General features: G+C 35.1%; 1 protein-coding gene across 1 annotated transcript in view; it reads left to right on the forward strand.

Moving 5' to 3' along the window:
- Window positions 1-27,918, forward strand: part of SEC63 (SEC63 protein translocation regulator) — a 65,223-nt gene that overhangs the window by 27,817 nt on the left and 9,488 nt on the right. The window contains exons 4-16 of the mRNA XM_085306963.1: window positions 1,007-1,119; window positions 3,000-3,061; window positions 6,370-6,428; window positions 7,172-7,222; window positions 9,811-9,919; window positions 11,966-12,060; window positions 14,807-14,939; window positions 15,882-15,974; window positions 21,795-21,949; window positions 23,699-23,846; window positions 25,593-25,675; window positions 27,112-27,171; window positions 27,392-27,550. Of these exons, the coding sequence (XP_085163089.1) occupies window positions 1,007-1,119; window positions 3,000-3,061; window positions 6,370-6,428; window positions 7,172-7,222; window positions 9,811-9,919; window positions 11,966-12,060; window positions 14,807-14,939; window positions 15,882-15,974; window positions 21,795-21,949; window positions 23,699-23,846; window positions 25,593-25,675; window positions 27,112-27,171; window positions 27,392-27,550 (1,320 nt within the window). The remainder of the gene's footprint in view (window positions 1-1,006; window positions 1,120-2,999; window positions 3,062-6,369; window positions 6,429-7,171; window positions 7,223-9,810; window positions 9,920-11,965; window positions 12,061-14,806; window positions 14,940-15,881; window positions 15,975-21,794; window positions 21,950-23,698; window positions 23,847-25,592; window positions 25,676-27,111; window positions 27,172-27,391; window positions 27,551-27,918) is intronic.

A 27,918-nucleotide genomic window follows, 5' to 3' on the forward strand; every position in this document is an offset into this window, starting at 1 on the left:
TTCCAAACACAGTGCTGATTGACATTAGCTGTCCTAGATGGCTAGTCAGGCCTAGCCTTTGCTATCTAGCATTTGAAAATGAGGAGTAAGCAGTTAATGTTATATAGAAAGTTTGTCATCAGCTTGTGTGGGATCACATGCTATCTCTGTGGCAGAAGAAAAGAGAAAAATTTTTGAGGGTAGCATTCACCAAAGCCATGAAAATCCTTCTCCTGTCCTGCAAACTGTATGATATGCTTTGCGCTTYCCAGCTTCTGCTACCTTAATCTGACATATCTCATGTGGTATTAAAATGCCTGTGTTTTCTCAGTCTAATTTATTGTGGAGTCAATTCATCCTGAGCATTAAATCAGGGAGGCATGCTGTTGAAAAATAGTGTTGGAAAATAATAGACATATAGGATAAAAAGAGATAAAATTAAAGTAACATAAAAAAAAAGCATAATAGTAACTCAATTTCTAGCCTAATTTTATTATCATTTATAAATAACTTATGTGTTCATTATGCACTCAAGATCAGCCTACTAAGCCTCTCTACAGCCAGAATGTTGACAAGTCCTTTGTAATGGTTCTGTGAAACTTATCTGATAACTTGCTAGGAAAACTTCTGTGTTTGTTAGCATTTTGGACGTTTCCTTGAGTGATGAAGATCACAGCCCAAATTGAAATYTAATGCATAGGAATTTGGGTAGAATTTAACAACATTCTGTAGTAGAATAAACATCTATCTATTTCTCAAGTATAGATAATGTGTTCCTTTTATTCAGTAAGTTTGAAATAATTTATGGGCGGCATGGTCTAGTCAAAGGTATTCTTATGTGGCAGTGCAATCTATTATTCAATATGAAATGCATATACAGCGTCATGATCACATTATATTAAAATATAACTGTTTAGGTGTGATGGTTTGGAGAAATATTGGATGATATACTTTATAACACATAGTAGAAGAGAATTATTTGGTTTAAGATATCTATTAATAACACATTTTTTGTTTTGTTTTTAAGGGAGCAAGTGTATCTGAAATTAAGAAACAATACCGTGCACTGTCACTAAAATACCATCCAGATAAAGGGGGAGATGAAGTTATGTTCATGCGGATTGCTAAGGCTTATGCAGCGTAAGTTTGTTTTCTGTGAAAAAGGAGAACTTGATACTATGGAGAGGGAAACCTGTAAGGTAGTGGCAGGGAGGACCTGAGCAGCCAGGGAAAACGTCTTCAGGTATACAATGAAAGGTCAAAACATGTCTTAGTGCAACAGATACCTGTTTAGTGTACAAGTTAGGGAGGATAATTCAATTGCTTTGCCACTCAAAATACTCTAAAAAGTTACTTTTTGTATTAAACTTTCTTGTCAGCTGGGAAAAGTGCTTCCAGTGATACTTACCGTATCTTAAAGATGACAAAGAACAGAACAGCTCTTTGTAGTGTTTCAGCAACTAGCCTTTTATGGCAATTCTGAAAGCATTGTTCAGGGCATAAATACACTGTTTATTTCACATCATGATAGAGCTGAAGAACAAGGTACATTGTTGCTGGACGAAAACAGAACTGAAATAGAGATGCTTCATTTTGGCTCTAAATCATTTTTTTTCTCAGCTCCCCCACGTCTCTTACCATTCAAACTTGTCATGCAGTCCTGATCTTTGACTTAGTGACAACTTCAGATTATCTGTGTAGTCTTAATGGCTGAATCCTCTTTTCCTTCAGAGTGTTGTTGCAGTTACACCTCTGCTTACAGCTTTTCTTGGATCTGAGAGCTGATGTGCAATATTGGGATTTGGTCTAGAAGAAATCCCCCCCCYTTTTTTTTCCCCTTCTCTCTCTAATCAGTGTGTTTTTTTTTCCCCTTTTTAAAGCTGTTTGTACACTGAATCTTAGAACAACTCAATGTTCCTTCTACTCTCAATGATCATCCAAGGGCTGAGCAAGTTGATAACTTCTGTTTTTTAAGTCATTTGCCTATATCATTGGCCTTACTGACTGTTTGAATGACTTTTCTGAAGTGAGGTGAGAAAGAGAGCCAAACACAGAGTGGTTTTAAAATTATTCTTTCTACTTAAACGTTTGCATCACTGTGGGAGTATCTCTAATAGGATAATCTGGGATCGCTTTCTAAACTCCTTAAACATCTCCTGTCTTTATTTTACAAACTAGTGCTCAAGTGCTTGGTGAATACAGTTTGATWCTTCAGACTAGTGCAAAAACTGGCAGAGGCGTATCTTCAAGTGAGTCACAGTGAAGTTCCTCTGGCCACGCAGTCTTGAAAGAGTATAGAACCTACTCAGTCAATGAGTCTGCTTGGTAAAGTGCAAGACCAAAAAACAGTTCAGGAGACATCTGGCTTACTCACTAGGTCTCTTCTGTGAGACCAGATTTTCTGTGTAGTGAATGTGAGGTGTTCTGTTTCCAAAAGCAATGTTCTTCCTTGTAGTAACAGGGAAGTGAGGTGGTATAAGCAGTAAAGTATATTGCCAAGAAACTGTCAGCATGGAACAGATTTAGAAACTGTAAGATTTAGGAGATAGTACCTTTTTGTTTATTTATTTCCCTTCTCTTAAATATAAAACTAGGTAGCTTCAGGAGGGGAAAAATGCCATGAAGGCTAAAAGCCTATAATAAAAGACTAAATGAACAACTTCTACCATAGCAACTTATCCTGCGTGTTGACCTTCCACCAAAAAAAAAGACAATTTCAATCCTTACCTCTTGAGGTTTACTCTACTGTAACCTGTCACAGAAAAGTGTTTTTTGTTAAAGGAGTACACTGTTGTTCTCATAAAATGGGATGTAATTGTTCCATTTCCTGTATATTATGGGTAAAGTAGTATTGTTTTGTTATGACAGATTTCATTCAAGCAGTAACATATTATGCATGATTTGTCAAATGATCTCTGAAACATAATAAAAATGCTACATTTTTAAGTTTCTGTAAATACTAATTATCTAGAGAAGTTTCTTTACTTTTATATTTACTTAATATCTCTCCTTGAAATTAGTTTAACAGATGAAGAATCACGAAAAAATTGGGAAGAATTTGGCAATCCAGATGGACCACAAGGTAAAAAACAAAACAAAACAAAAAACAGGAACCTTAAATTCTTTAGTTTATACRCCTTAAACTGTGTCCTATGTGATCATCTGAGAACAACTGAGTTCTTACATGTGTGAAATACCTTTTTTCCTTTGATTTAAAGGAACACAGGTCAATTTTCTGCTTGTGAAACTGGAAAAATAAAGATGCATAGAGGGAGAAAAAGGAAAACCAAGAAAGATTTTTACTTTTAAGTTTGTCAAACTTCTTGCTAGGAGGAAAAAAGAAAAGGGGGGGGAAGAGAAAGATGTTTCTGTTTTTTTAATTAATCAGCTTCAGTAAGTTTTCAGAGAGCAATGCCAGTATTAAAAGAATGGAAGATATAAGCAGAAACTTGTCAGTTTTAAGCATTTCTCTGTATTTATGTGATACTATAAATGTGTGTCAAAGTAAATTACTAGCCATAATGCAATAAGTGCACTTCGAGATGTATGTGAGGATATATGTGTATTTAAATACTGTATACACATCTACCTTCCATTTGGTGGAAGCAATGCAGTGTGAGTGTAGCTCTATGCTACCTTCATTTTGAGGAATCCTAGTGATTATCCCTGTGCTAGTAGACTGTTTTCTGGGCAAGTGGCTATGAGTGAATTATCCTAATGATGTATTAAAATTGTAGAGCAGATGGTCTGCACTGTAAAACAGTTTAGAACTGAAATTTAATACAGTTTTCAGACTATTTATAATTGCATCAGTCACTTATATAACATCTTTGTGATGGTGGTTTAAGTGGGCTAGTTTGGAGGAAGAATGTTATGTATTCCTAGCTGCTTCTGATACTCCTTACAAGCAAAAGGAAACCTGCAATCTGGTAAGACCAACCTGCGTAGATCTACTGTTATTAGTGCCCTGCAGTCTGAGAGACTAAGTTATACAGCATATCTATATGGAATGAGTTAAGGCCAGCTGGGAACAGTAAATGGTATTTTTAACTTAAATGTGAAGTTACAGGATGACACATGACATAAATCTGTGCTGAAAATTCCTTATCTATTTAATTGGGGAATTGGGGAAAAAAATCTTTTAAAATCCAAAAAATAAAACCCCACTACCAAAACCCTAGAACAACATTTCGAAGAAACAGTCTTCCCCATCCATTCAAATAAAACCAGTTTTGCTAGCTAAATCATACAACTAAGGCATTTCTGGTGGACTAAGGTGGTGATTTCATTTCTTTGACCATTTTATTTTATAGTATAGCAAATTGCTTTCAGCTTTTCACTTTTCCTGCTTTCCTAGTCAAGTAGGAGGACTCTGCCATTCTTACTGCAGAATACAAAAAGAACTTGCTTCAGAAATGCTGCCCCAATATTAGCAAAACAGCAGTATTGTATGTGTACAAACAGCTTTCCTAGGCTCTTTCTCAGAGGCTGAACTGTATTTTGGATCCCCAAGCTACTTTGTGTAGCTAGGACATAGGGCTTCAAGTTATGTGCTATGCTAGCATCCTTGAACTGGCCCAAAGCTGTGACTTCAAAAGAAGGCCTAGCCAGACACACGTATGAGTATTTAAAGGCAATAAGATCCTTGTATGGTGTGCTGACATGTAGCTTTCACAGATTAAAGGGGCAAAGTGAAATAATTTTTCTGTAGGGCAGCAGTCTGTACTGTTAGGGTGCAAGCCTTCTACTCTTCTGAAACCTTAACTCCTGTTTCAGTGTACTCCAAGTTATCTCTGCTTTGCCCTAGATCATACGTTGTTGGTTTATCTGAAGGGTGGGAAGAAGTCTGAAGTTTTCCCTCTGCCAACCTCTACTCTGTAGTCTTGTTCCACATTGAAGTGTGAGGTCCTTTCTCAGTGAAATTCATCTTACCTTTATTTAGACACCTGTAATGTAAAAACCCCCATTCAAGCTATCTACTCTAGTTCTTGTTTTTGTATAGTCATATAAAGGACATGGACCTTTACAGAGATGTATTCTGGCATGAGATGAACAACATCCTACATTAGACATTCTAAAGTTTAAATAAGGTGCATCCCACCTGTGGTTCCCCATGCAAAGGAAAAAAAGTATTCCATTCATTATCCAACTGAATTAGTGTGGAGTTTAGAGCCAGGCAAGCAAATGTTACTTTCAGCATGACTTACTCCTTTAGTAAGTACAACAGTGGATGTGCAAAATCATTTGGAGAATATTTAAAAGCAAGAGGCAAACCTAGAGAGTAAACATACATGCTTTTTAAGATTTTAAGGCAGTTTTACTAGACTGTGTCCAATTGGTATCTGCTGGTGCCTCAGTTCAGTAAGCATAAATCGGGACAAGTAGATTCTCAGACCAGAAGAGAAAGAGCTTGTACTGAACTACTTCTGTACCTAGAGTAATTTGAAGAAAAAGTGTAGGTTCCTCAAGTTTGAAGCTGAACTCCTAAAGATCAAAAATGTAGTGGGAAACTGAAGTTGATAGAGCCACAATTGAAAAACACAGTCACACTTCTGGTATTTTCTTTTAAAAAATACGTAGCTATTACACGTAGGGAAAGGTCTCCAGACTGCTCTTCAGACCAAAGCATTTCCCATGACTTAATTCAGTAAATTCACTTGGTAGAAAGCTGTTGAGCATCTAAACTTGAGCTATGTGCTGGTCAGATGTTTAATCTTTCTTTTTTTCCCTTGGCTTCCTGGAACCTTTAGAGTTGGGACAGGCAGCATTTGCAGAGTTCAAGTTCTTGATTCAAAAGCTAACAGCCTGTTTTGATTCTGTCCTGTGTTCAGATCAGTGCACTGTAGTTGTTACTGTTAGAGAATTGCCTTGTATTTTCTGCAACCTAACTTACTTTCAATGGAAAAGTGTTCCTTTCTTGTTGACACCCTAGAAATTCAAATAAACATTTATTTTTAACTTTAAGAAAAGATTCTGAGCTGTAAATTGAAAAAAAAGTGAAACATTCTCCACAGATCTCATTTGCTCAGTTGTCATGCATTCATGTATTTACTGATCTCTACATATGTAAACTGCTGAAAGCTCTGCAAGGCTAAACTCATAAATCTTTACCTCTGTTAAATTTCTCTTCTTTGATGTATTAATAAATCTTGCAGATCACTATAATATGTTAAGCTAAAATCTGCGGGAATCAGATGTGGCATATAGTGTGTTTAAACCTATCATTTCACTGCATGCTCGAGTATATATCTAATTTGGGTTTTTTTGATTGGGTAAATGTGTTAGCATTTTATTAATTAAAGTGATAAACATGAAATTTTGCTAGATTTGATGTGAATTTAAAGCAGTTCTTTAGTACTTTACAATGAATTTCCTTATTTCATCCTACAGCTACTAGCTTTGGTATAGCTTTGCCAGCTTGGATTGTGGATCAGAAAAACTCGATTTTGGTGAGTTAACGTACTTGGCTTAAAATTTTATGATAAGCTTTCAAATGTTGACCTTAAAATACTTGCATACTATACGTAGTATTATTAACTATGACTTTTGACTAGTAATACTATGGCCTGAATGTGCCTCTTTGAAGCAAGTCTCAAGAGTCAAGAGTAATATGGTAGCTTAAATCTAACCTTTTTGAGAGTATTGGTATGTTTGGAAGTATTTCGCTGCAAGGATAAAAAAGTGGCAGGATGATCACTCTTGTGAAGTGCATGTTTACTATTGTGAGGAAACGCATGTGCAACTATTTGTATTTTATGGACTTCTGTAGTTCCATTTGGCTTGCTAGAGATACCGTAATCATACTGTGTCTGAATGTTCTTCCTGTTCCATTACATTGCTACAATATCATGCCTGCCTGCTTCGTAATGCAGTARTTATCTCTGTTCCCTGCATCATTGTTTAGCTGCCAGTTCTTTAATAATTAAAGCAACCCACCCAAGACAATGTGTGGATAACTTAAAAGATTACTTAGACTGAACAGATGCTTCTTATTTGAATCCTACSTGACTGATTATATTACTGATAACTTGCTCTTCAGGAATAATAGCAGGTACTATGTGATAAGCTTGCATTCATTTGTTGTAGAGTTGTGGTAATACTGCTTGACTGTATTTTAGAATAAAGATTAAATAGGAATAATATTAAATAACTGAAGTGCCTAACGAAGTATATTTCATCATTTTTCCTCTAGGTTTTGCTTGTATATGGATTAGCATTTATGGTTATTCTGCCAGTTGTTGTGGTAAGTATTAGCTAATTAAGAAATAAAGGCTATCCCTCTTTGAAAGGGAAGAATGAACAAGTCTACTCTAAGAAAAAGCCTTATTTACATCTTGTTTACAAAGGGTAGAATATTAAAGTGGATGTTTTCTCTCATTGTGGAAAAAGTATAGCTACTGAAGAGTTTCAAAAGGAAAAAAAGTGAAGTACCATGATAGAAATACGGCTGTAAGGAAAATACTAGATACCACAAAAGCTGGAAACTGTGTATATAATTTGTCTTGTATCTTCTTTCATTTATCATATGGAAATTAATTGCATGTGATGAACTTGCGAGGATATTCAGTAGTGTTATTGTAGACCCGAGACTGAGATGTCTTTTACTGATGGTACCAGAATAATTACTGCTTGTGGAACAAATTGTTGCTTTAGTTTTTCCTGATTGCCTTTGTTTTCATGACTTTAATTTTTACTGATCTTTGTGCACTATGAAATGTCTGCTCTTGAGATTCCTTTGCCTGAGGAATCGGTTGCTAGATGAGTGATATTTCAGGGCTCTGGTTTGCTCTACCGTATTGCTTTTGAACAATGTCCCTTCTCCAGTGGCAGATGCATTTGGGTTATTGCTTGAAGAGGGGCTCAGAGAATTGACATTCATAAGCCTCGATTCTCTTGAGGAAGATGATTTTTCATTTAAGAAAGTGTGCTGGGTTCTTGACACCTGCTTGTGTCTCTGTGTACAGAGTCTCAGCCAGCCATGTCCCTTTTCTTTGGGAGTCTTTATACATAAAGACTATTGAATGAACTATGAATATTGAATGTAGCAAATTTCAGATGCAGTGATTTCAGCAAGGAGTTGATTAGGAAACTTAAAATCCAGAGTAAAAAGTGTGCCTACTCTCCCTCCTTCCCTTTCAAGTTTCAATTGCTATGTGTTGATGCTTTTTGTACGCATTCAGTCTTAGTGATTTATATCAGGATTATCAYAGCCCAAGTAAAAGTAAACATCTTTTCTATTACGAAGAAATGTCTTAAGCAGAAGAAAAGTCTGCCTCTTCTTGCCCGTGTAACAGAAGTAGACTTCAGCATTCAAACTTGTCACTCTAAATTTCTTTTATAATCAGTGAAGAGGAATAGTTATTTTTATGGAGCAAGTTACCTTATAGTTTCGTTCTAAAATAGATGTGTAAGATAATTAATACTTTTAATGTGCCTATTTCTCTTTTGTAAATCAATAAAGAAGCCTAAGTTAACTACAAATGTAACCATCCTATAACTGAGATAAACATCTAGAATAAGGCAAGGTTAGTTCCACCCTTTGAATCCAGATGTAAGAAAGGGGAAAATACTGATTTGGAGATCTAGGAAGACCACTGACCTAAAATAACATTCTGCGCATGAGGCAAGAGGCATTGTATCTGCAAAAGCAGATAGATCTACAGCCAGCCCAGATCCACATGTAGCGCTTTTTTTCTTCCAGCATCTGGATTTAGCTTGGAAAAAATTCTACTGTTTTATTAGCTATGGGATTATGATATGAATTCTTTTGCAGAAAACCTTTTTTTTAAGGACATTTATTCTTCTGTGCTGGAGGTGTTCATCTATGCATAGAGAAAGCAAAACCAATTTATTTTTTAAAAAAACCTTTTTGTTGGGAATCTACAGCATCTTTCAAATAACTGAGTAAATTCCAAAGCCCTTGCTGTGCTAGGAGAATTTAGACTTTTGCCTATTAATTCAACAGTAATTAGCATTGCTTACTACTTCACTGCTTGTTACCCTTAATTTGTGGTAAGTTGTACAGTAGATTGAGATGTATTTTGGATGATTTTGTTACGTTATTGAGCTTTATTCACGAGGAGGAGTAAACTTAACTTTATAACCAACCAGACCTTTTTTCTTAATTCTGCGGTATAGTCACTATACAGTTGAGTTATATAATTTGAAGTCATTGGTATAATGCTAATGAAGGAATAGCTGTAGTGTTTCTGAAGCTTTGGAAGAATTCTTCTGTCAGCCTGACCGGAAGGATGGCTTAATTCTGAAAATATCCGGCAAGGGCACAGGGCTACTTCCAAATGCCCCTCTGTGAAAAGTATTTTCTAATTATGTGGCTTCATCTATCTATCTATTTATTTATTTATTGCAAACTTAATGAGAAAAGTCTCTTATTTTGGTCTTCTAGTCTCAATCTGCTTATACTGAGTTTGATTTGAATGCTACGTTGCACAATAAAGAATTACCACTTAAAAAGGACTGTCTTTTCACTAAAGAACACTAGAAATAATCAAAAAAGCCTCTGTGCATGTGTTGAGGGGGAGGGAAAATTCTCCAGGCTAAAAATCATTTTCAAAATTTTTAAAGCATCAGACTGTCCTTCAAATAAATATATACATTTAAAATTTTTGTAGACAATGATTTTTTTTTCTTCCCCTCCTCTCTAAAATTCATTTGATCTTAACACATCTAAAATCACTTCGAATATAATAAAAAAATTTAGGCATATGGATTTTTCTTTATCTACTTTTGAACAAATTTGATAGGATCATCTCTAGCTTTCCTGATGGTTTGTCATAGCTGATATAATTTTTTTCTTATTAAATATCGCAGGGTTCCTGGTGGTATCGATCAATACGATATAGTGGAGATCAGATTCTCATTCGCACAACTCAAATATATACATATTTTGTCTATAAAACGCGAAATATGGACATGAAACGTAAGTAAAAGGCCCCTTAAAATGTCAATCAATTATGTTAAAATGCTTCTACTTTGTAAGTCTTTGTTAGGTTAAAATAATATTTTGGTTATTTCAGGGGTGTTTTTAAAAAACTTTATTGTACTGAAGAGTTAGCTGTAAGACAACTTGAGTACTTGAGGGGAGTTATATAAATATTTATCTGTCTCTTTCAAAAAAAAAAAAATGCTGGGAAAAACAGATGCTGATCTACCTGAAGTCATGGGTTACTGTGTGTCCACTAGGAATGTAACCTGTATCTGTGTGTTTTCTTTTGATGTTACCACAACAGAATAGGCTTTGGGATTTTACTAGGGATTGTTGTGAGATTTTTATATCAGCAAAAATCAAATAACCATTCAATTTTTCTGTTTTTTCTACTTGTTATGTTACAGCTGTTTCTGTTTTAAAATTTTACTCCCTATTGAATTCATGTAGCTTTTTTACTCCTTCATAGTTTTTTATATACTTATTTTTCCTGTCTGCTCATACTTGAAAAAAAAATCTTTTTAGGGGGCAATCTGCAGATGTATTATGTTGGGTTTTATCTTGACCTACAGTATCATCAGGCAGAACTGGATCTTTCAGCTGGGAGGTTGGCTTGGCCCTGAAGAATTAGTGTACTACTAGTTTAGATTGACTTTTACTAGGTCTGATGCTCAGAGCAATTTAAGCAAAATGAAATAAACTCTAGTAGGAGGTTATCTTACATATATACTCCTACTCCTTTGAATTGCACTGTTGTTCAGCCTTAGATTTATCACAGTATTGCTGGAAGCATCCGTTTTTGATGCATCCCTTTCCTACTGAACAGAAATGCTTCACTGATAATCAGAGAGGTGTAGAAAACAGAGTACAAAAACATATTAGTATTCTAGTCACAGTATAAACATGTTTACATGCGTGGGATTAATTCGGACCTAGCTCCTGCTCTCAGACTTGTCGTACTCTCATGCTTTTTTTTTTCTTCTCCCTTCTCCTCCTCCAAACAGCTAGCTGTGAAGGGGTGAAAGGGAGGGTAGGTGTTCCTTCCTTCCTTCCTTCTTTCCTTCCTTACTTCCTTCCTTCTTTTTTTTTTTCTTCTCCCTTCTCCTCCTCCAAACAGCTAGCTGTGAAGGGGTGAAAGGGAGGGTAGGTGAAACTTCTTGAGAAGCTTAGGTAGATCATGGTAAACCGCTCCTTCTTCATACTTGGAGTCAACAACAGATTATTTTACCTTAAACCTGGTTCAGAACCCTAGGTTTGAGACCTGTCTTGTCTCTCCAACAGATTGATTAAAAAGTTTAGCCCAAGTTTAGTTGGCCTTATTTAAAATCCTTAGGGAATTCTAGGGTCAGAGGCAAGTTGGGTTGCTCCACTGAGGTCTGTTGTGCAGTCTGAATGTGAGCCATTATTGAGGTGACTTAGATCACATGCTGGTCAAGTGAAGACTGTATTTGATTGTTGGTTCCACAGTGGTGAGGTACCAGTGCCAAAAGCTGAGGCTTAAGCCTGGAAAAATCATAAAATATAAATGTAACCAAACCAGGCTAGCGAAATGATGAGGCTTGTCTGAGATGTTTTTTTCAGGTTTTGAGGCAAACTTACGCTTTTAAATCTTCTTTTCCTTATGATCCACAGTTGTATTGTAAACAGTAGGAAAGTATACTTCATGAAACTTTTCAGTATGCTCCACTCTGGAGCATATTTTATATTCATAAATGAATAATCGAGAATGGAAATGAAAATTGACACCYAGGGAGCTTGGCTTGTTACTAGTAGGTTGAATTTACTGAGCACTAGGAAGTAGACAAAATAATTTTGGCTTGCACAGAAATGAACTTGCTCCAAAATCTTATGTCAGGAATTGGCTCATGCCATTTTTGCAGTGTAGCAGCAGAATACGATCCACTAAATGGAGAACATGGATACTCACGATTGTTAGGAAGAAGTAGAAATAGAATTTATGCCAGAGAATTCTGAAGAAATTGCTCAGTGTCACAGGATATTGTTGACATTTTATCTGTCTGCATCCAATTATTTTTGCAGGACTTACCATGGTTTTAGCAGGAGCGTCTGAATTTGATCCTCAGTACAATAAAGATGCTACAAGCAGACCAGCAGACAACATTCAGATACCACAGGTTAGTTATTTCGAGAGATGTTTTATAAATAACTGACCCCTTCAGGGGAAGAGGGAGATGTCACTTCTCATTGACAATTACAGAGTACAAGTTCTCAAGCTGTTACTTGTTGTTAGAGATGCAATTGTATCTTCTTGGAAATACAAATTAGAAGCTAGACTTTGGTTTTTAAAAAAGTGATAAACTACATTAACTGGTTATAATGCTCAACTTAAACGGAATCAATTAGTGTTGTCTTTTTTGTGGTGGAGAAGAGTGAACTAAATATGGAATAAATATGGTCTGTGCAAATTTTGAGGATCAATGTAATTGCTATTTGATAAATCCTTTACCTGTAATTTAWAACTAACATCAGTTAAATCACTACRTAGATCTGGTTAAATACATTAATACTGAAATCAAACTATTATCTAGTGTKTGAATTAATAATCCTTTTAACTGTTATAAAGATTCTTTCATGAATGGCCGTTCCTCTGTGGTGGCCTTTTCACTTCCATTCTGTCTTCCYAACAGAGATACCATTATGCACACTATGACAAAATAGTTATTGCCATCAGAATTTTAGCAAGGCTTTTTATCAGAAACTGACATTTAGATTTTAAGAACTTTCAAAAACAACATGCAAAATATTCTCCACTGAGTTTTGTTGTGAAATATTTTGCAAATAGTTCACAAAATATGGAGAGTAGTCCCCCAGATTTAAAATTTGTAATCATATAAATACATGGACACAACTGGATTTTCAAGTCCTGAATATGGTTTCATGCGCTGAACACTCCCTAAGATGCATCCTTACTTGATTGTCTTCATCTCCTTCACAAACTCATCGTCATCCTTAAGATTTTAGGAAAATTGTGGTTAGGTGGGATTTTTCGGCAGGCATTGTACTTGGGAACTCGGAAAGATCACTTTTGTTATCATTTCTTCTCCCGTGCTGTTGCAAGCATTGGCGTTGTACAACCCTTTTACATTTAATCATTCTTTGTTTAAAAGTCAATCAAACCTCCTGTAATTACTGTAACCGTATCCTATTGAGAAGCTGTTCCAGAACTCACTGCACTAGTGGTTAGGAATCTTGTCTGTGACCAATTTATATATGCATTTTTATCATCATTGCTCTTGAGTTTAAGTAGTTCTTGCTGTGTATGTCCTTAAGATATTCATAGACATGAGCAATAGGCCATTTGTTTTCTTTTTGTCTTCAGTTTGCTAAGCTGGGAAAGCTATTGTCCTGTAATCCTCTTTCCTGAAAAGCTCTTCATTTCCCTCGTCCTGCTATATGCTGAATTGGGTACTGTTCCCAATTGATTTTAATTTTATATATATTTTTTTCATCTGGCTAGGACTGTCCGCATTATCTCCTGTTATGTCTCAGCAGTGCTTTGGACTATGACTCTGCTATTTGTTGCAGGCAAAAACTTCTAGTGTAGTGTTTTCCACAACTGTTCCGTATGGCTGGCTTAGGATAACTGGTGTGGGATCACTAAGTTTTCCAGATTTYTCTTGTCTTACACCTTAATTTTCCAACTAACAAGATCCCATMTTTAGTCAGCAATTCCTATTAGTATGCAAGTGCATGACCTTGCATTTTATACTGCTAGATTTTTGTTCCACTTTTRAAGTTCCAGTCCTCAGTGTTATCTGTGGGTCTTTTTTCTTATTGTATACCAGTATAATCTCAGAAGCATCAACGCAGAAAGGCATTGACAATAATTTTTACTGGTTTTTCAGCCGTGGTTATTGTTCCATGTTTTTATTTCACTGTTTTATCATAAACCCGGTATGAATACTTCTTACAAAAGCTTTTTCTTATCAAAATGATGCTGCTCTTACCTGGTGTTTTACCAGGATCTCTTTAAAAAATACCTTCTTGTTAGAAGGTCTTTTTCAAGTACAAGGAAAGATTGGTCAAAGGTCAATGTACCCGGACTGTTGATATTCTAACTTCCCTTTGTGGCTGGAGATTGTGGAGCCTCAGTATCTCCTCAGGTGACTTGTTGACCTAAAAAATGAAGCTTCTGGGCAGCGTATTGCTTCTTACAAGCTCTGAACTCTTGCTACTCAGCTTTGCAGCCTCTCCCCCCAGGGTCTTCTATARATTCAGGTGAGAGGCCTCTTTGAACTGTCTGTCTTCATCTACTCAGGTTCAAGTTAGKTCATCCTGAGTAAAGAACACCATGTTTTTTCCAATTTGGTGCTGTTTTTAATAAACAAACAAAAATAAACTTGATCTTTTGCCTGTTAGAGGCTTTAGGCTTGTAACCTTCTTCCTACTGTGATACATGAAACTATTTCTGAGGAAGCGATCTGGGTCTTAGGATCATCTCAAGGTGCTGCTGTAACTAGTTTATATTGAGTTTAATATAAATGTCTTAGATATATGGCTTAATTTAATAAACCTTGGCAGTAACACCACTTTTTAGAAGTTTTTATTTAACAATATAAAATAACTCAATGTTCACTGAAGGCAAGTTTCTTGTGTTCAAATCCTTTATTTATTTATTTATTTATTCCCCCCTCCTCCCCTCTTTGAAACAAGGCACTTACAGATACCTTTTGGAACTGRGTTATAAGTAAAATGGCCAATGTTCATCTATAGGTTCATCTATGCTTTATACAGAACATTCTAGAGAAATGTTACTTAAAAGCTTGCTTATGTGAAAGTAAACCTTTTCTCCTTGTAAACTGTTTTCTCACATGTTTGTGGCACCAAAGTAGCCATTTGTATTTAACTATTTTATTTTAGTTAATCAGAGAAATTGGTGGCATAAATTTAAAGAAGAAYGAGCCTCCACTTACCTGCCCTTACAGCCTGAAAGCCAGAGTTTTGTTGTTGACTCATCTTGCCAGGATGAAAGTTCCTGAGACTCTTGAAGAAGGTAATGRCTTCTCCACTAATCCAATGTTATTGGAAATGAAACACCAAACTACAGGCTACAGCATTTGTAAACATAATTTTTGTCCATTAGAGTTGCATGGACAACTGTTCAATAATCTGTACCTAGTGCATTTAGTTTTTCAACTTGAATGACTCTTTACAATTATTTAGCATTTTCTTGTTCTCTTCATATACTTGCAATACTAATATTCTGCGCTTTAATGCTTTTTGGCTGCAAATGTGATTTCAGTCATAATGTTTTTTTCCTTGGTAATAGAATAAAAAGCTAAACGTTTCAAAGTGAAGTATATTTACTTCTCAGAGTAAAGAAATCAGATAAGCATTCAACTTCTCTCTATAGCATCTTTATTACTTGTAGGTTTTTTGAGGATCTCTACCCCGCTGTATTTAGCAAGGGAGATAAGATTAAAACTTTAAAATACAAATATGATCTTCATTTTTGTGTTCCCATTTTTCATACTTGTACATAGGTATAAAAGGTGAAAGATTTCTGAATGAAGTTTTTAGTTTTTATCTGTGAAACCAGTGATTCCTTAGGCTGACCAGCAAACTTGTGATGTTCTATGTTTTAATGCAAATTAGGAAAAAAAAACCCCAAGATGTTTTGGTTCAAATTTTCTAATTTTGACCTGGTACATTACCTGTGCCATCCTGCTGCTTTTTTGGATTGTTATAACAAGTGTTTCTTCATTTTGCTGTTGTGCCTTCTTGTTTGGTATATTATTCTCTCCTAGCCTGGCTCTTCCTATCTTGTTAGGGCATGTTATGGATGAATGTGTCAATGAGAATAGAATAAATGGTATTTTCAATACTATGATAATAAACAGAAATAAAGACTGCACTATTAAATGCCTAGCTTATGTAAACTCTCTCTTCTTCTTAGTAGAAGTGCAACATAATTGCAGCAAGTTATGTCTTGCAGATCAACAGTTTATCCTGAAAAAGAGTCCTGCACTACTTCAAGAAATGATTAATGTGATCTGCCAGCTAATAATAATGGCTCGTAGCCGTGAAGGTAAGTAAAGAAATGATATAATTAAAACTAATGAATATTGCTCTTCATTGTAGCACTTCCTAAAGAGTCTTTGGCTCTTGTGGGGAAACTTACTRTGATATTTAGAAAACCTTAAATGCACTTTTGCTGTTACTACTGTAATGAGGGAGCTTTCCATTTTGAGAAATGAACTGCTGCTGCTGCCAAGCCCTGCTCTGAAATCTTGAGTATCTCCATTCAKCTTGTAATTTTTGCAGTTAAGTTTCTCTTTAAATATTACTGAAAACCTTTTCTTGTTTTTTTTTTAAGAGCTGTTCTATTTTGGTAGCAGAACGCTTAATATATACCGCACTGATCTTTGTATTCATCTGTCTCTTTCCACTGATGAGCATGGGTACTTTTTCAACTTTTCTTTTCTGATAGAAGCACCCTGTGCCATTCTCCCCCACCCGCTCTTCCCCCCCCATCTCTGCTTTCTGATTTTTGCATTACTCATATTTGCCCATGTCTAGTTCATATACCATTCAGCCTGCTCTGCAGGTTTTGTTTTTAGTGGCAGGTGCTTTGTCATAATAGCTGTAAAAATCACAATTTAATTGAAATGTAATATTTAATATTAAAGCTTCTCTATTTTTACCATAAACAATGAATTAATCTTACAATAGCTTAAGATATTTGTCCTCAGGGTAAGGGATTTGAGACTTGGATATAGTTTCTTTGTGACAACAAACAAAAGTGTGTGTGTGAGAAAGAAATTTTGAATAAGTGTATTAGTAATTCTGTCTTAAACTCTATCAACCTATGAACCTATGATGCTTCTGGGAAGAAAACTCGAAACTTAGGAGAAAAGCGTAGCCATATTTTTCATTTGTATGATCAATCTGCACCTAGCGTTAGATTGTATTTATAAATGGAAGTATGAATTTATGCAATAAATTCATAAATTTAGTTGTGGATGGATGTTTTTGTGAATAGTGTCCAGGCTAGCACTATAACTRTGTTGCAGAGATATCTCCAATACAGATTTAAGGAAGGTAAACTAATACTGTGAAACTCAATTTGTTTAATAGTTTATTTCATAAAAAGGTAAGCAGCCGTTTTGGAAGCTGGTTGCTCGTGTATGTTCGTTTTCTTGAASACTTGCTAGCTGAACTAGATTGAGTCCACGTATTAGCTAGTTTGTTTTTTTTAAAAAAGTTGCTTCTGAGATGACAACTTTTTCTTGCACATACGAAATGTAAGCTCTTGCACATACAAAAYGTAAGTACTTCTTTCCTATTTATCTTGATGTACAGAATTTTGCTATTAAAAAAAAAATCCAAATCTGGAAAATGATCTTTAAGATAYTAGTCATCTTGCGAATACTTCCACTTCTGCAATCTGAAACCAAAATAATACRGCCAAAAGTTGGGGTGTTTTGTGCAGCAGAACTGAAAGCTTTTGAAAAATCAAATATCTACAACTCTTGTAAAAGCTGATATAAGATGCTTTACATAGTACATGATAGACTTTTCCATAACGTCAGTGACCTTCAAGTAGCTGTATCTTTCCCCTCCAGTTCTCTATGTATGTAGAAATACCTTTTTAATTTGTCATGATTACTCATGAGTGCAGTGTATTTAATAAACTGCTTTGAAGCTGTAGCAAATTTATTTTACCATAAATTAAAATGAAAAATCAAACAGTGATTTTTAAAATAAAGCCATAGGGCGATCTTAAATATCAGTGAGTAGTTGCTTTGAACTTTTTTCCTCAACTTTTTCAACTTTATTGGAAAGTATATAATGTGAACTATTAAAAAGGAAACAAGTCTAAACTACCTCTCATAGGAGCAATTTGTAGACATTAGCACAGTCCCTTCCAACCTCAATGATCCTCTGATTCTGTGAAAGTGGATAGAAATATATTGTTGTCATATGACTCATCATATGATGAAAAATGTAGAAGGCTTGCCATGTATAGTAGAAGTTACTTTCATAACTTTGAAAAAAATAACAAAATAAAGTGCATGCAATTGAGGAATCGTTTAGTGTTTCTTGTAGTTCTTTGTTAACAATTTCTTGTTTAGTATTTCTTGAACAGTATTTCTCAAAATTCTTTCCAAAATTTTAAAATGGCAAAATCAGATAACAAGTGTAGCAAACCTTTCATCTCACTTTCTTCCTGGTGCTTTCAGCTTGAGGTATTGAGATAGATGTCCATCTGGGCAGGTAATATTAAACATTTGCCCATCAGTCATGCCAGCAATAACAGAGCTGAGGACCTAAGGTGAACGATTTCAGAATTTTACTCTTTGAGTTAAAGGAAGACTGCTATTTTTGCATTCATGGAAACAAAATGGGTATTATTTTTATTTTATCCTTGTCAGAGTTTTACTTGATTCTGTGTTTTCTCCAGCTTGGTGGAGTGTGTAGCAATTGTGAGCTACCTCTGGATATACTGTCTTCTAGTCTTCTGCCTGACTGTGTGTACTCTGAGAGACTGTATTTTACTTTCACTTGCCCCTGAAAACATGCTTTGCCCTGCTAGCTTGCATGCACTGTTCTCTGGCGATTAACTAATAATTTAAGCCCATTGATTATAAACTATCTTGGTGACTTCCTTGAGATCATCTTTCAAGCATGTGGTACCCTAATAAGTGAAGTGTTTCTGCTGAAAAGATAGACATCAGTTGAGCTGTCTATACAAAACAGRTTTGTTTCTTCAGATTGGAAGTTACAGTGTAATGCAGAGGGTGCTTTTTGAGCTAGATTCCCTCACATGGACCATTTGACCATTCCTTCACAAGGAACTATTATTTGCATTTATTTTTATGATTAAGTACTTCAGTGTCATACGCTTTGGATGACTTGATGTATTGCACAGTTAAGCTTTAAAACTTGGCTAAAGGTCTTGCRCACTTTGGCAAGCAGAAGCCATCAAAATATGTGCAGTAATAATGTTCGTTTTATGGTGGGAGACAGATGGGTATTGTTAAAAGCTCTAGAGCATCTCTTCAGATGCATTCTATGGGAATATTTATGATAGTATTTTATGGAATTTGCCACCAAATGTGAATGAAGATAATCAAGAAATGAAGATAATATTATCCTACTTTAAGATACACATTTTCCTCTGACAGAAGAATGAGTCAGTGCTTTAGGAAAGAGAAGAATTTTCATCCTGCAAAGTGCTCTGTGGTTTCAAAACTGTAGATAAATTTCTTGTTAAGGCCAGTTGGTCAGAGAATAGTTATAGTTCTTTTGTTAACTTGGCTTGTAGCTTTTTTAAATACAAAAAAATCTGTGAAACTTCAGTAGCAGACAAAAAAAAAAAAGGTTTTGGGGAAGCAGAAAGTAGGATGGAAAGCAAGCTTTGTACTGCTTTGTGTGTGTGAGGGAGTGAGTCTTTCCAAGATTGTATTTTGAAAAGAAGTTAAGTCTTTGTTACCTAACCAGTATTTTTAACCAGTTGATTTTATCTCTCTGGTGTTATCTTTCTCTTTGCTTTACATATAGTTTTCTGTGTGTGTGTGTGTGTTTAAGTGCTTTCTTGTAATTTGTCTGGTAGCTGATTACAGTTATAGCCTGGTGTCATTCATGAAGAAACAGGCCATCTTGGAGCAAGGGGAAGAATCACATGCTTGTAACATGCTAGTGTAGCTACTTACAAATTTACAGCAAGGTAAAGGTCAAAGGAGTAACATGCTGAAGACACTTCTTTCTCTCCCYTCCTCTTGCTTTGGTCAGTTTTGTTACCTCTTTCTATTACTTCTTCAAAGTGTTTTAAAATTAACCTAAACTTGTTTTTTTGTCAAGATACACGGCCATTTGACTTCAGTTTAAATATTCAGCACTTTTTGCTTTGGTATCTTTTTGGTCAGCTGCACATTATAGCTTGTATACCTKCTGATCCAGCTGGAGGTAAATCTGCTTTTCTCCAGGTCTGTAATTACCTTAATACTGTGGTAAGCTTGATCAAACAGCTCTTCTGTAGTGGGCATACTCCATGGAACTCTACAGATGCCTGTGTATCCCTGTTGTAGTATCTCAAATATACCTGTACCAGTCAAATCTATCTACACCAAATACGGACATGCACACACATGTATGTGTAAAAAAAATATAATTTGTATGTGTGTATATTTTATATATATGGATATGTATGTATATGCATATCCATATATATATATATATATCCATATATGTGTATATATGTACATACACATACACTCAGCATGCGGGTGCCAAATATACCTATACCAGTGAAGGTAATGAAAGGTTCATTGTTTCTGAGATTTTTTTTGAGATAAAATGACAGACCTCTTAAATTACAGATGCTTTCTATAAATGTTTGCTTAATATTATCTTTGTTTCTTTTGTGTGCCATGTATTAATYCAGAAAAATGTTTAAGCAGCTTAAATCCTTCTCAGGTTCCTCAAAAGAACTTAACTCATTTTTCTCCTTTACCAGAAAGTATATATAGAATAACTTGAACATTGCAAATAACAAACTTACAAGAAGAGTTCTATTCTGTTGAGCCGTTGGGAGTATTCTGAAGTGGTTTTTCTAAATAGAGCTTTGAAAATTCAAAYGAATAGACACTTTTCTATTAAAGTTAAATGGCATTATGTAGAAACATGTATGCTTAGCTTTTTCATTTCTTTGCAGGCCATGGTGAAAGGTACTAAATAACTTTTTTCCCTTTGCTCCTGTGCTGGTTAGGACTTTCTGCTTGAACAACTTYTAATGGTTTAAATTATGTAGAGTTGTCATTCTTTAAAATACTGAACTTTGGGTAATCTCTAAAGAAAAGTTGCATATATGTTTACTTAAGACATATCTTTAAACCTTCAGGTTTACTTATGAAAGCTTGCAGAGTTTAGAGTTAYGGTTAGCAGGAGTTGTAAGATGTATAGTACTCAGAACATTTTTCCTCTTTTTGATGATTAAACGTTTTTTTAATGAGTAAGTCAGTGAAAGAAGAATATGACATGAAAGATTTGTGTTCAGGTAACATAGAAGGTATGAAACTGGTATGCAAATAATGGGTTAGAGGAATACAAAGAGAAGACGATTTTGCTTAAGACGATTTTGCTTAAGTCCAGAAGTGCTTTTTGCACTGAGGATAGTCCTTTCATGTAGAGCTGTTATAAAATCATCTAGCTTTGACATCTGCCTGCACAAAGTYCCACTTGTTTCTTGCTTCAGAACCTCCTTGCCTTTGATATTTTACAGCTATCTTTATTGCTTTCTAACATACCTAAACCTAAGCTGAGTTTATTATGAATAGCCTTGCATACGCTAGGGCTGCTACCTGCATGGTCATCTCAAAAGGGTTGTAAGATGATCTTTAAAATCTCAGAAACAGTGTGTTGTGCAATAAAAGATAAATAGTTAATGATAGGCTTGTAAAATTGACTTAAGAGCATGTTGTACACAAATACATATAATAATTTTAAAACAAACTGTTTCTAATTTATTTTTTGTCAAAATAAATTTGACAGACGTCATGGTGGTGTTACCCCTAATCAGTCATAGATACGTTGTGCCATTGTTCCCCGAGACAACATTAGAGAGAAGTCTTTCCCCTTGTAGTGTTCAGCTGTGATAGCATGTCTTGGCGGGGGGGAGGGAAGGTCTGCAGAGCTGTGTTACTCTGAAGAGGAAAAAATGTCTGCAGATCTGTGTGCAGTTCTTACAGTAAAGTGTCTAACCTGGTCAGTATATACGCTCAACATTTTACTATCCATCTTCTGCTTATTCTACTGAGAGGAAGACTGTAGTCTGTAACACAAGTATATATTGTAAAATTATAAGAGGAAAAAAAAATAACAAAAGATATGTTTCGTTCTCCCCAAGAAAGGGAGTTCCGTGCTCCATCTTTGGGCTCTTTGGAAAATTGCATGAAGCTTTCCCAGATGACTGTCCAAGGACTTCAGCAGTTCAAGTCTCCCCTTTTGCAGCTGCCGCACATTGAAGAGGACAATCTCAGGCGGGTCTCCAATCATAAAAAGGTATAGCACTACAAATAACACTTGGCAACTTTTTTTAAAAAAAAATTATTACTCCTTTAACCTGACTTTGATTGTAAGAAAGCAAGGTCGTTGGCTCAGAATAAATAAAACAAAGAAAAAAAAMCTCAACTTCTCAGCAATTCAGTACAATACCTCCTAGATCTATGTGCTTTTTATTTCTTTAAAGTCCATTTCTATTAGGAGGTGGGAATTAGAATGAAAAATCTCATAGCAGTGAAAGAGGTGGATTGGATTAAAAAATTCATTCTTACTGCAGAGTACTAGCTCTTCTTTAATATAACTTCTTTTCTGAATACAGCTTGGGGAAAAATATATTTTGCTTGTTTGACTTCGCATCATTCTTTTAACTAGTTTGGGAGAAAATATATTTTGACACTAGCACAGAAGAATTAATAGAAAAAAATTGTATTGGTTACTGTGTTAAGTATATAAAGTTTTGTAGTTCTTTATGTGCAAAAGGAGATGGGATGGAAAAGCCATTGCTATGTAGTTGGAAAGTGCTGATATTTGGGGAGTTTACAGTCAAAAAAGACCRTGGAATTATGTAGTCTGACCACTTGCATATGCTCCTTGGCTCCTGTTGCACTGTCAGCCTCCTTATTCAAGCCTGCCAGGCTGGTGGTTTGCCTGTTTGATGTCTTGTAAGAATGCCTGATTAGAGAAGAAACAAGCAGTATCTTCTAGAAGAAGCTGTTGACTTTGTGATAAGTCTTATAGCAATGGTTAGTCATGGCCAGTATTAAAAATATTCTTTATATCTCATGTAAGCTTAACTACCAGCCTTAGGTGGTTTTTAAACATTTCTGTGTTAGTTAAAATAAAGAATTGAGTACCACACTTCTAACACCTTTGAAGATGCTTGTTCACTGGAATCAAGTTGCCTCTTCCTTTTGATGAGGTAAAGGAACTGATCTCTTACAGGTTTTGTCAAACACTCATTTATTTTTTTTTTCCAATCCAGCCCTAAACTACAGGAGTACAGACAGGTTCACACAGTTTTAGACATACTTTTTGACATGTACGATGTAATTAAGTACAGAAATCAAGAATTCAGCTATCTCATAATCCCACTATCTTTCCTGTTTTTTTATGAGAACAATTTATTAGGCCTGTTAGCCACAACATAGCATAGGATTCCCATGTATTGAGTTTTCAAAAATACCTTCCTCTAACTTGAAGGTATGATCAGTCTAACCAGATGTATGGTTTTGTTTATGTTAAAATTACTTTTCCTAATGGGCTGAAGCAGTCGTGTTCACACGTCTGTGTTGTCTTACTCTTTTCACTCTACTYTGTGTTGAAATCTTAAAAAGAGTGATTTTAGATTTGTTTCCAAATCGGTATAAAAAGCTAAATAACGTATAATCTGCTAACATGTAATTCACAAAGCACTGAAATTCTATAGTTAAATGAAGAACCCAATTAGTCAGATTTCTTGGCTTGAGTTTCTGAACTGGAGTAGTTGTTTTCTAATACATTATTTTAGTTTTTAATGTGTCAGCACTCAAAGCAGTACTGTTCAGTGGGTTTGAATGGAATCTTTTGTTTTACTATTTCTCAAATATATGCTTACTAGCTTTTTAAAGTGTTTTTTTTTTAAAATAAGAATAAATCAAATAGCTCATATGTCTTTGTGCTGTGGGAACACAAATGCTGTATTAATATGAGTTTGTTTTGTGGACTGTGTTCTCTGCTACCATGTGACTTCCTTTTTATTTTTTAATTCAGTATAAAATCAAAAGTATTCAGGATTTGGTGAGTTTGAAAGGTTCTGATCGTCGTAATTTGCTGCATTTCCTAGAAGATAAGAAATATGATGAAGTTATGGCTGTCCTTGGTAGTTTTCCCTATGTCACTATGGATATAAAACCACAGGGTGAGTGAGAGGTCCTTTTGTTCTCTGTATGTCATCCTTCTGACATTTTGATAGTCTGTTGGCAGTAGTCTTCTGGAGGACTCTGAAACACAACTGTTATTTATGTGACCTGGAAATGACAGACTTTTTTGAGTGGCGGGCTATCGTACATCAGATTTATAGTCTCGGAAGATAAAATACATTAAAACATTTTACAGACTCCCAAGGCAGCAGTAGTTTCTCCTATAGGAGCTTATTTGGTGTATCGTTAGTTGAATTAATATTCCATGAGCACCGTGGAATTCTGATTGAAATACCACTTTTACTAGCTTTCTTTAAAAGTTGTGGTTATTCCAGAATTTATGCGTATGCTTGCACCATCAYGGAGAGTTCATTTTTAAATGTTTTGAATTGGAGACCCTGATGACTAAATATCCATGGAAATCTTTGTATGGTTTTGTACGAAATCTTTGTATGGTTTGTATAGTTTTTATATATGGCAGAGTCTGTCCAAGCTATGCTTAGCGACGTTTCGTCTGCACTGTTTCAACGAGTATGTAATTCTCTTCTCTGGAGATGACATGTTATTAAGCAATTCCTATTAGGCATCCTTTCAGTAGGAAGTGAATTCGTTCTTCAGTCTCCTTTCCTGTGAAGATGATCAGYGTTAGTAAATGTGAGATATTTAAAAGGTTGCTCTAATGTTTAATTTTATATTATTACTGTGGTGACAGTGGTCAAATTCAAAATGTGACGCATTTTCTTTGGGTTATATACTTATGATTTGGTATATGCGTAGTCCTCTATATAAATGTGATTTAGAAGCAAGTGTATCTGTTAAACTTGATGTTTATAAATGTGTATGCTCTTTTTAAAAAGAAAGAAAAATTTTTACCTGGTTGTAGCATAGGATTGTGTGCAGTCCTATTATTCAGTCTACTTAATTCAGTCCTTGAGTACCTTCCCRTAGTTTGGCAGGCAACCCTTTTCTTTCTATAGTCTTAATTTGTCATGGGATTTTACTGAGGTGTGATATGGAGAATTAAACAATGTGTATGCTTTTCTGTTTACTCCATATTGCCATTATATAAAATATGCATGTAAAACTAGTAAATAGGAAAACTGCTTCCTGAGAAAGTTTTCCACACTTGAATTTAACCCTATTCCTCCTCAGCTTGGGATGTTATCTCATCCGCAGACTGGAGATAAAACTGCTCAATGGCCTTCATGCAGGTTTTATAGTTGATATTTTAGTTAAAGTAATCATTGCTGTTCTTTTATTTTCCTTTTTCTTCTGCTTAAAAAGGAATTAAATGCATGATTGTTAATGCGGAATTGAAATTGAGTTGTTAATCATATGAAAGTCAGGAAAATCAAAATTATGATTCCCAGAACAAATATAACAAGGTCCCTTTGGTCATATGTGGTTTTTTATGTTACTAAAGTTTTATGCTTTACTATATAAAATGCACAATGTTACAGAATTATGGTTCCCATAGCAGTCATAACTTTGAATTTTTTAACTTTCATGCGATTAAAATTTCAAACTCGGTGTTGCTGTAGTATCGTTTGCTGAATTACCAGTTCTCATCCTCGTAATGTATTTGATGTTGTTAAGAGACTTACTAAATAATGTTTTGAGATATTTTCTGTGAAAAATTCTTGAGTTTTTTTGTTTATATTTAGACATATCAGAAGCAGTGTTTAATGGGGAAAGAAAAGGTTTCAAAAAGTTTAATAGATGTATTGATTTTCTTTTTACATTAGTTTTGGATGATGAAGACAGCAACAATATTACAGTAGGTTCACTTGTCACTGTTCTGGTCACACTGACAAGACAGACCATGGCGGTAAGTATTAAGAATGCTTGTTCTATCAGGTAACTGCAGCTGTATGTTAATAGGCACTTTTTCTTTGGGAGCTAGTTTAGTGTTTTGTAAAGGTAATGATAAAAAAYAAGATTTTGGATCAAGCACTTTTGCTCTTGATCCTCTTATATTTCTGGTTTCTGAATGACAAACATGAACGGGGTCACGTCMCAGTTCAATCTGCCCATTGCAGTGGTCCAGAAAATGATACAAGAATATGGCAAGTGATGCTGCCCTGAGGTTTGTAAATAGTAGAGGAAGAGATATTCAGAAACTTTCTCTTAAAACTAGAATAAATTATTCACTAAACACCTTAGGATAGTGCTTTTAACTAATTTAACTTCTTGTGGGCTCATAAGGAGGCAAAGCCATTGGATTTAGACACTTTCAGGAAAAAGTCCAGCAGAATGTGGAACGAATGTAATACGGTATAAAGGGTATGTGCTATGTGAAGCAAGTAACCTGTTTGCTGAATAAGTAGCAACATGGCATAACCAAAATAATGCTATGCTGTAGTAGTTAAACGTCCAACTTGTGCTTAGTTTCAGCTTAAAAGGTGGCAACAACTTTCTCTGAACAAGAAATGTAATACATGGAAACTAAATGAGCTTTTACTGAATGAAGCCTAAAATATAAATTACTACRCTGGTGCTGTTCAGTTAACTGCATAATTAAACAGGAAGCCTGACTTACGCCTCAGGGCACACAGGCGTGGTTTGGGGATCAGACTCCACAYTGAAGCCAGTTTACATTGTGGGATTTCAGGAGGTGTGATTGTGATGGGAACTGCAGGAGGGAGCAAGTAAAAGCATGGTGACACACTGTGCTGGACATAAAGGGTTTTTGAGCAAATTGAACAAATTGAACTGTACTTAGAAATAAGCTAAAAGGTCTGGCGATATATAGAAAACTCATTTAAGATACTTTGTTATGAACAGCTCCCTATTTCAGAATTTTTGTGCCATTGAATACATGTAAATGGAAGAGCACTTCAAAATTTTTAATTTGTACAGAGATGTTCTTGTCTATAGAATGCTAACATTGTTTCATCTTAATATTTCATTTTTATAGCTTGATGTTTTTAATGTTCTTGTAACTAGAGCAGATTTTGCATTTTATTACTTCTTGCTTTTGTGATACAGAATTTGTGTTTTATAAAGCAGATTTTTTGGAAGAGAACAACTTGTCATTACCAAGTTTTTTTAGTGCTGGTGATGGAAAAATGTTAGATCAAGTGTTTGAAATAGGGTTTAGTTTGGATCTCTTAATCTCCTGTTGTGTTTATCACTGAGAAAAAAGTTGCCATAATGAATAAAACCTTCAGACCTGATTTATATTTTATATGCATTTRTATTTTTGTTTAGTTTGTTCTTTTGGTACAGAGAKAAATTAACAATTTTGACATTTTCTATAATCAGGAAGTGTTTGAAAAGGAACAGTCTATATGTGCAGCAGAAGAGCAACCAGCAGAAGATGGGGTAAGTTAAAAATTAGTGTTCCTCTAGGTAAAGAGGAGAACTTTTTCAGAGTTAAGTTGTTAATTGTGTGCTTCYTGGACATTTTTTTTGGCAACACCTACCAAGTGTGTCTTGAATTCTCCTTATGCTTTGGTTCTCAACTTAAAAAAAAAGTTAGTGTAGTGAAAATGTCTGGAACTTAATGAGCAGTATAAATATTTTAAACATTGCTTTCTTACAGCAAGGAGATGTCAACAAAATTAAGAGCAAAGGATGGCAGCAAAAGAATAAAGGAACCAAGAAAGCTTCAAAATCAAAGAAAAAGAAACCATTGAAAAAGAAACCCCTGCCACCTTCATTGCAGCCACCGAAACAGCAGAAGCAAAAACAAGCTAATGGGGTAGCTCATAGATTCATTGATATTATAATTTTGTGTTCAGCGTACCATTTTGAATCTCATGTTTTTCTATCTTGCATTTCATTCTACACTTGTACAGAGTACAGAAACCATCTGTAAAGCATGTCTCCTAAAATTGCTTGCTTGTTTGTTTCTTTTATAATTACCAGAAAAATTACCATGAAACCACCTCAGTAGTGTTTCTAGTGGCCCATTGAAAGTTGTTTCTAACTAATTTAGAAGTTCCGCTTCATCATCCCTTTTTATTAGTTCTTATTATGCTGTCTTCTGGTAGCTGAATTTTTCTGTACCTGGTATGTTTACTCTAAGAGGAAAAAGATGAGATTTTCTTTTATTAAATTAAGCAACTT

The sequence above is a fragment of the Rhea americana genome, unplaced genomic scaffold, assembly GCF_003343005.1.
Source record: "Rhea americana isolate MKP2758 unplaced genomic scaffold, rheAme1 scaffold_25, whole genome shotgun sequence".
NCBI lineage: Eukaryota > Metazoa > Chordata > Aves > Rheiformes > Rheidae > Rhea > Rhea americana.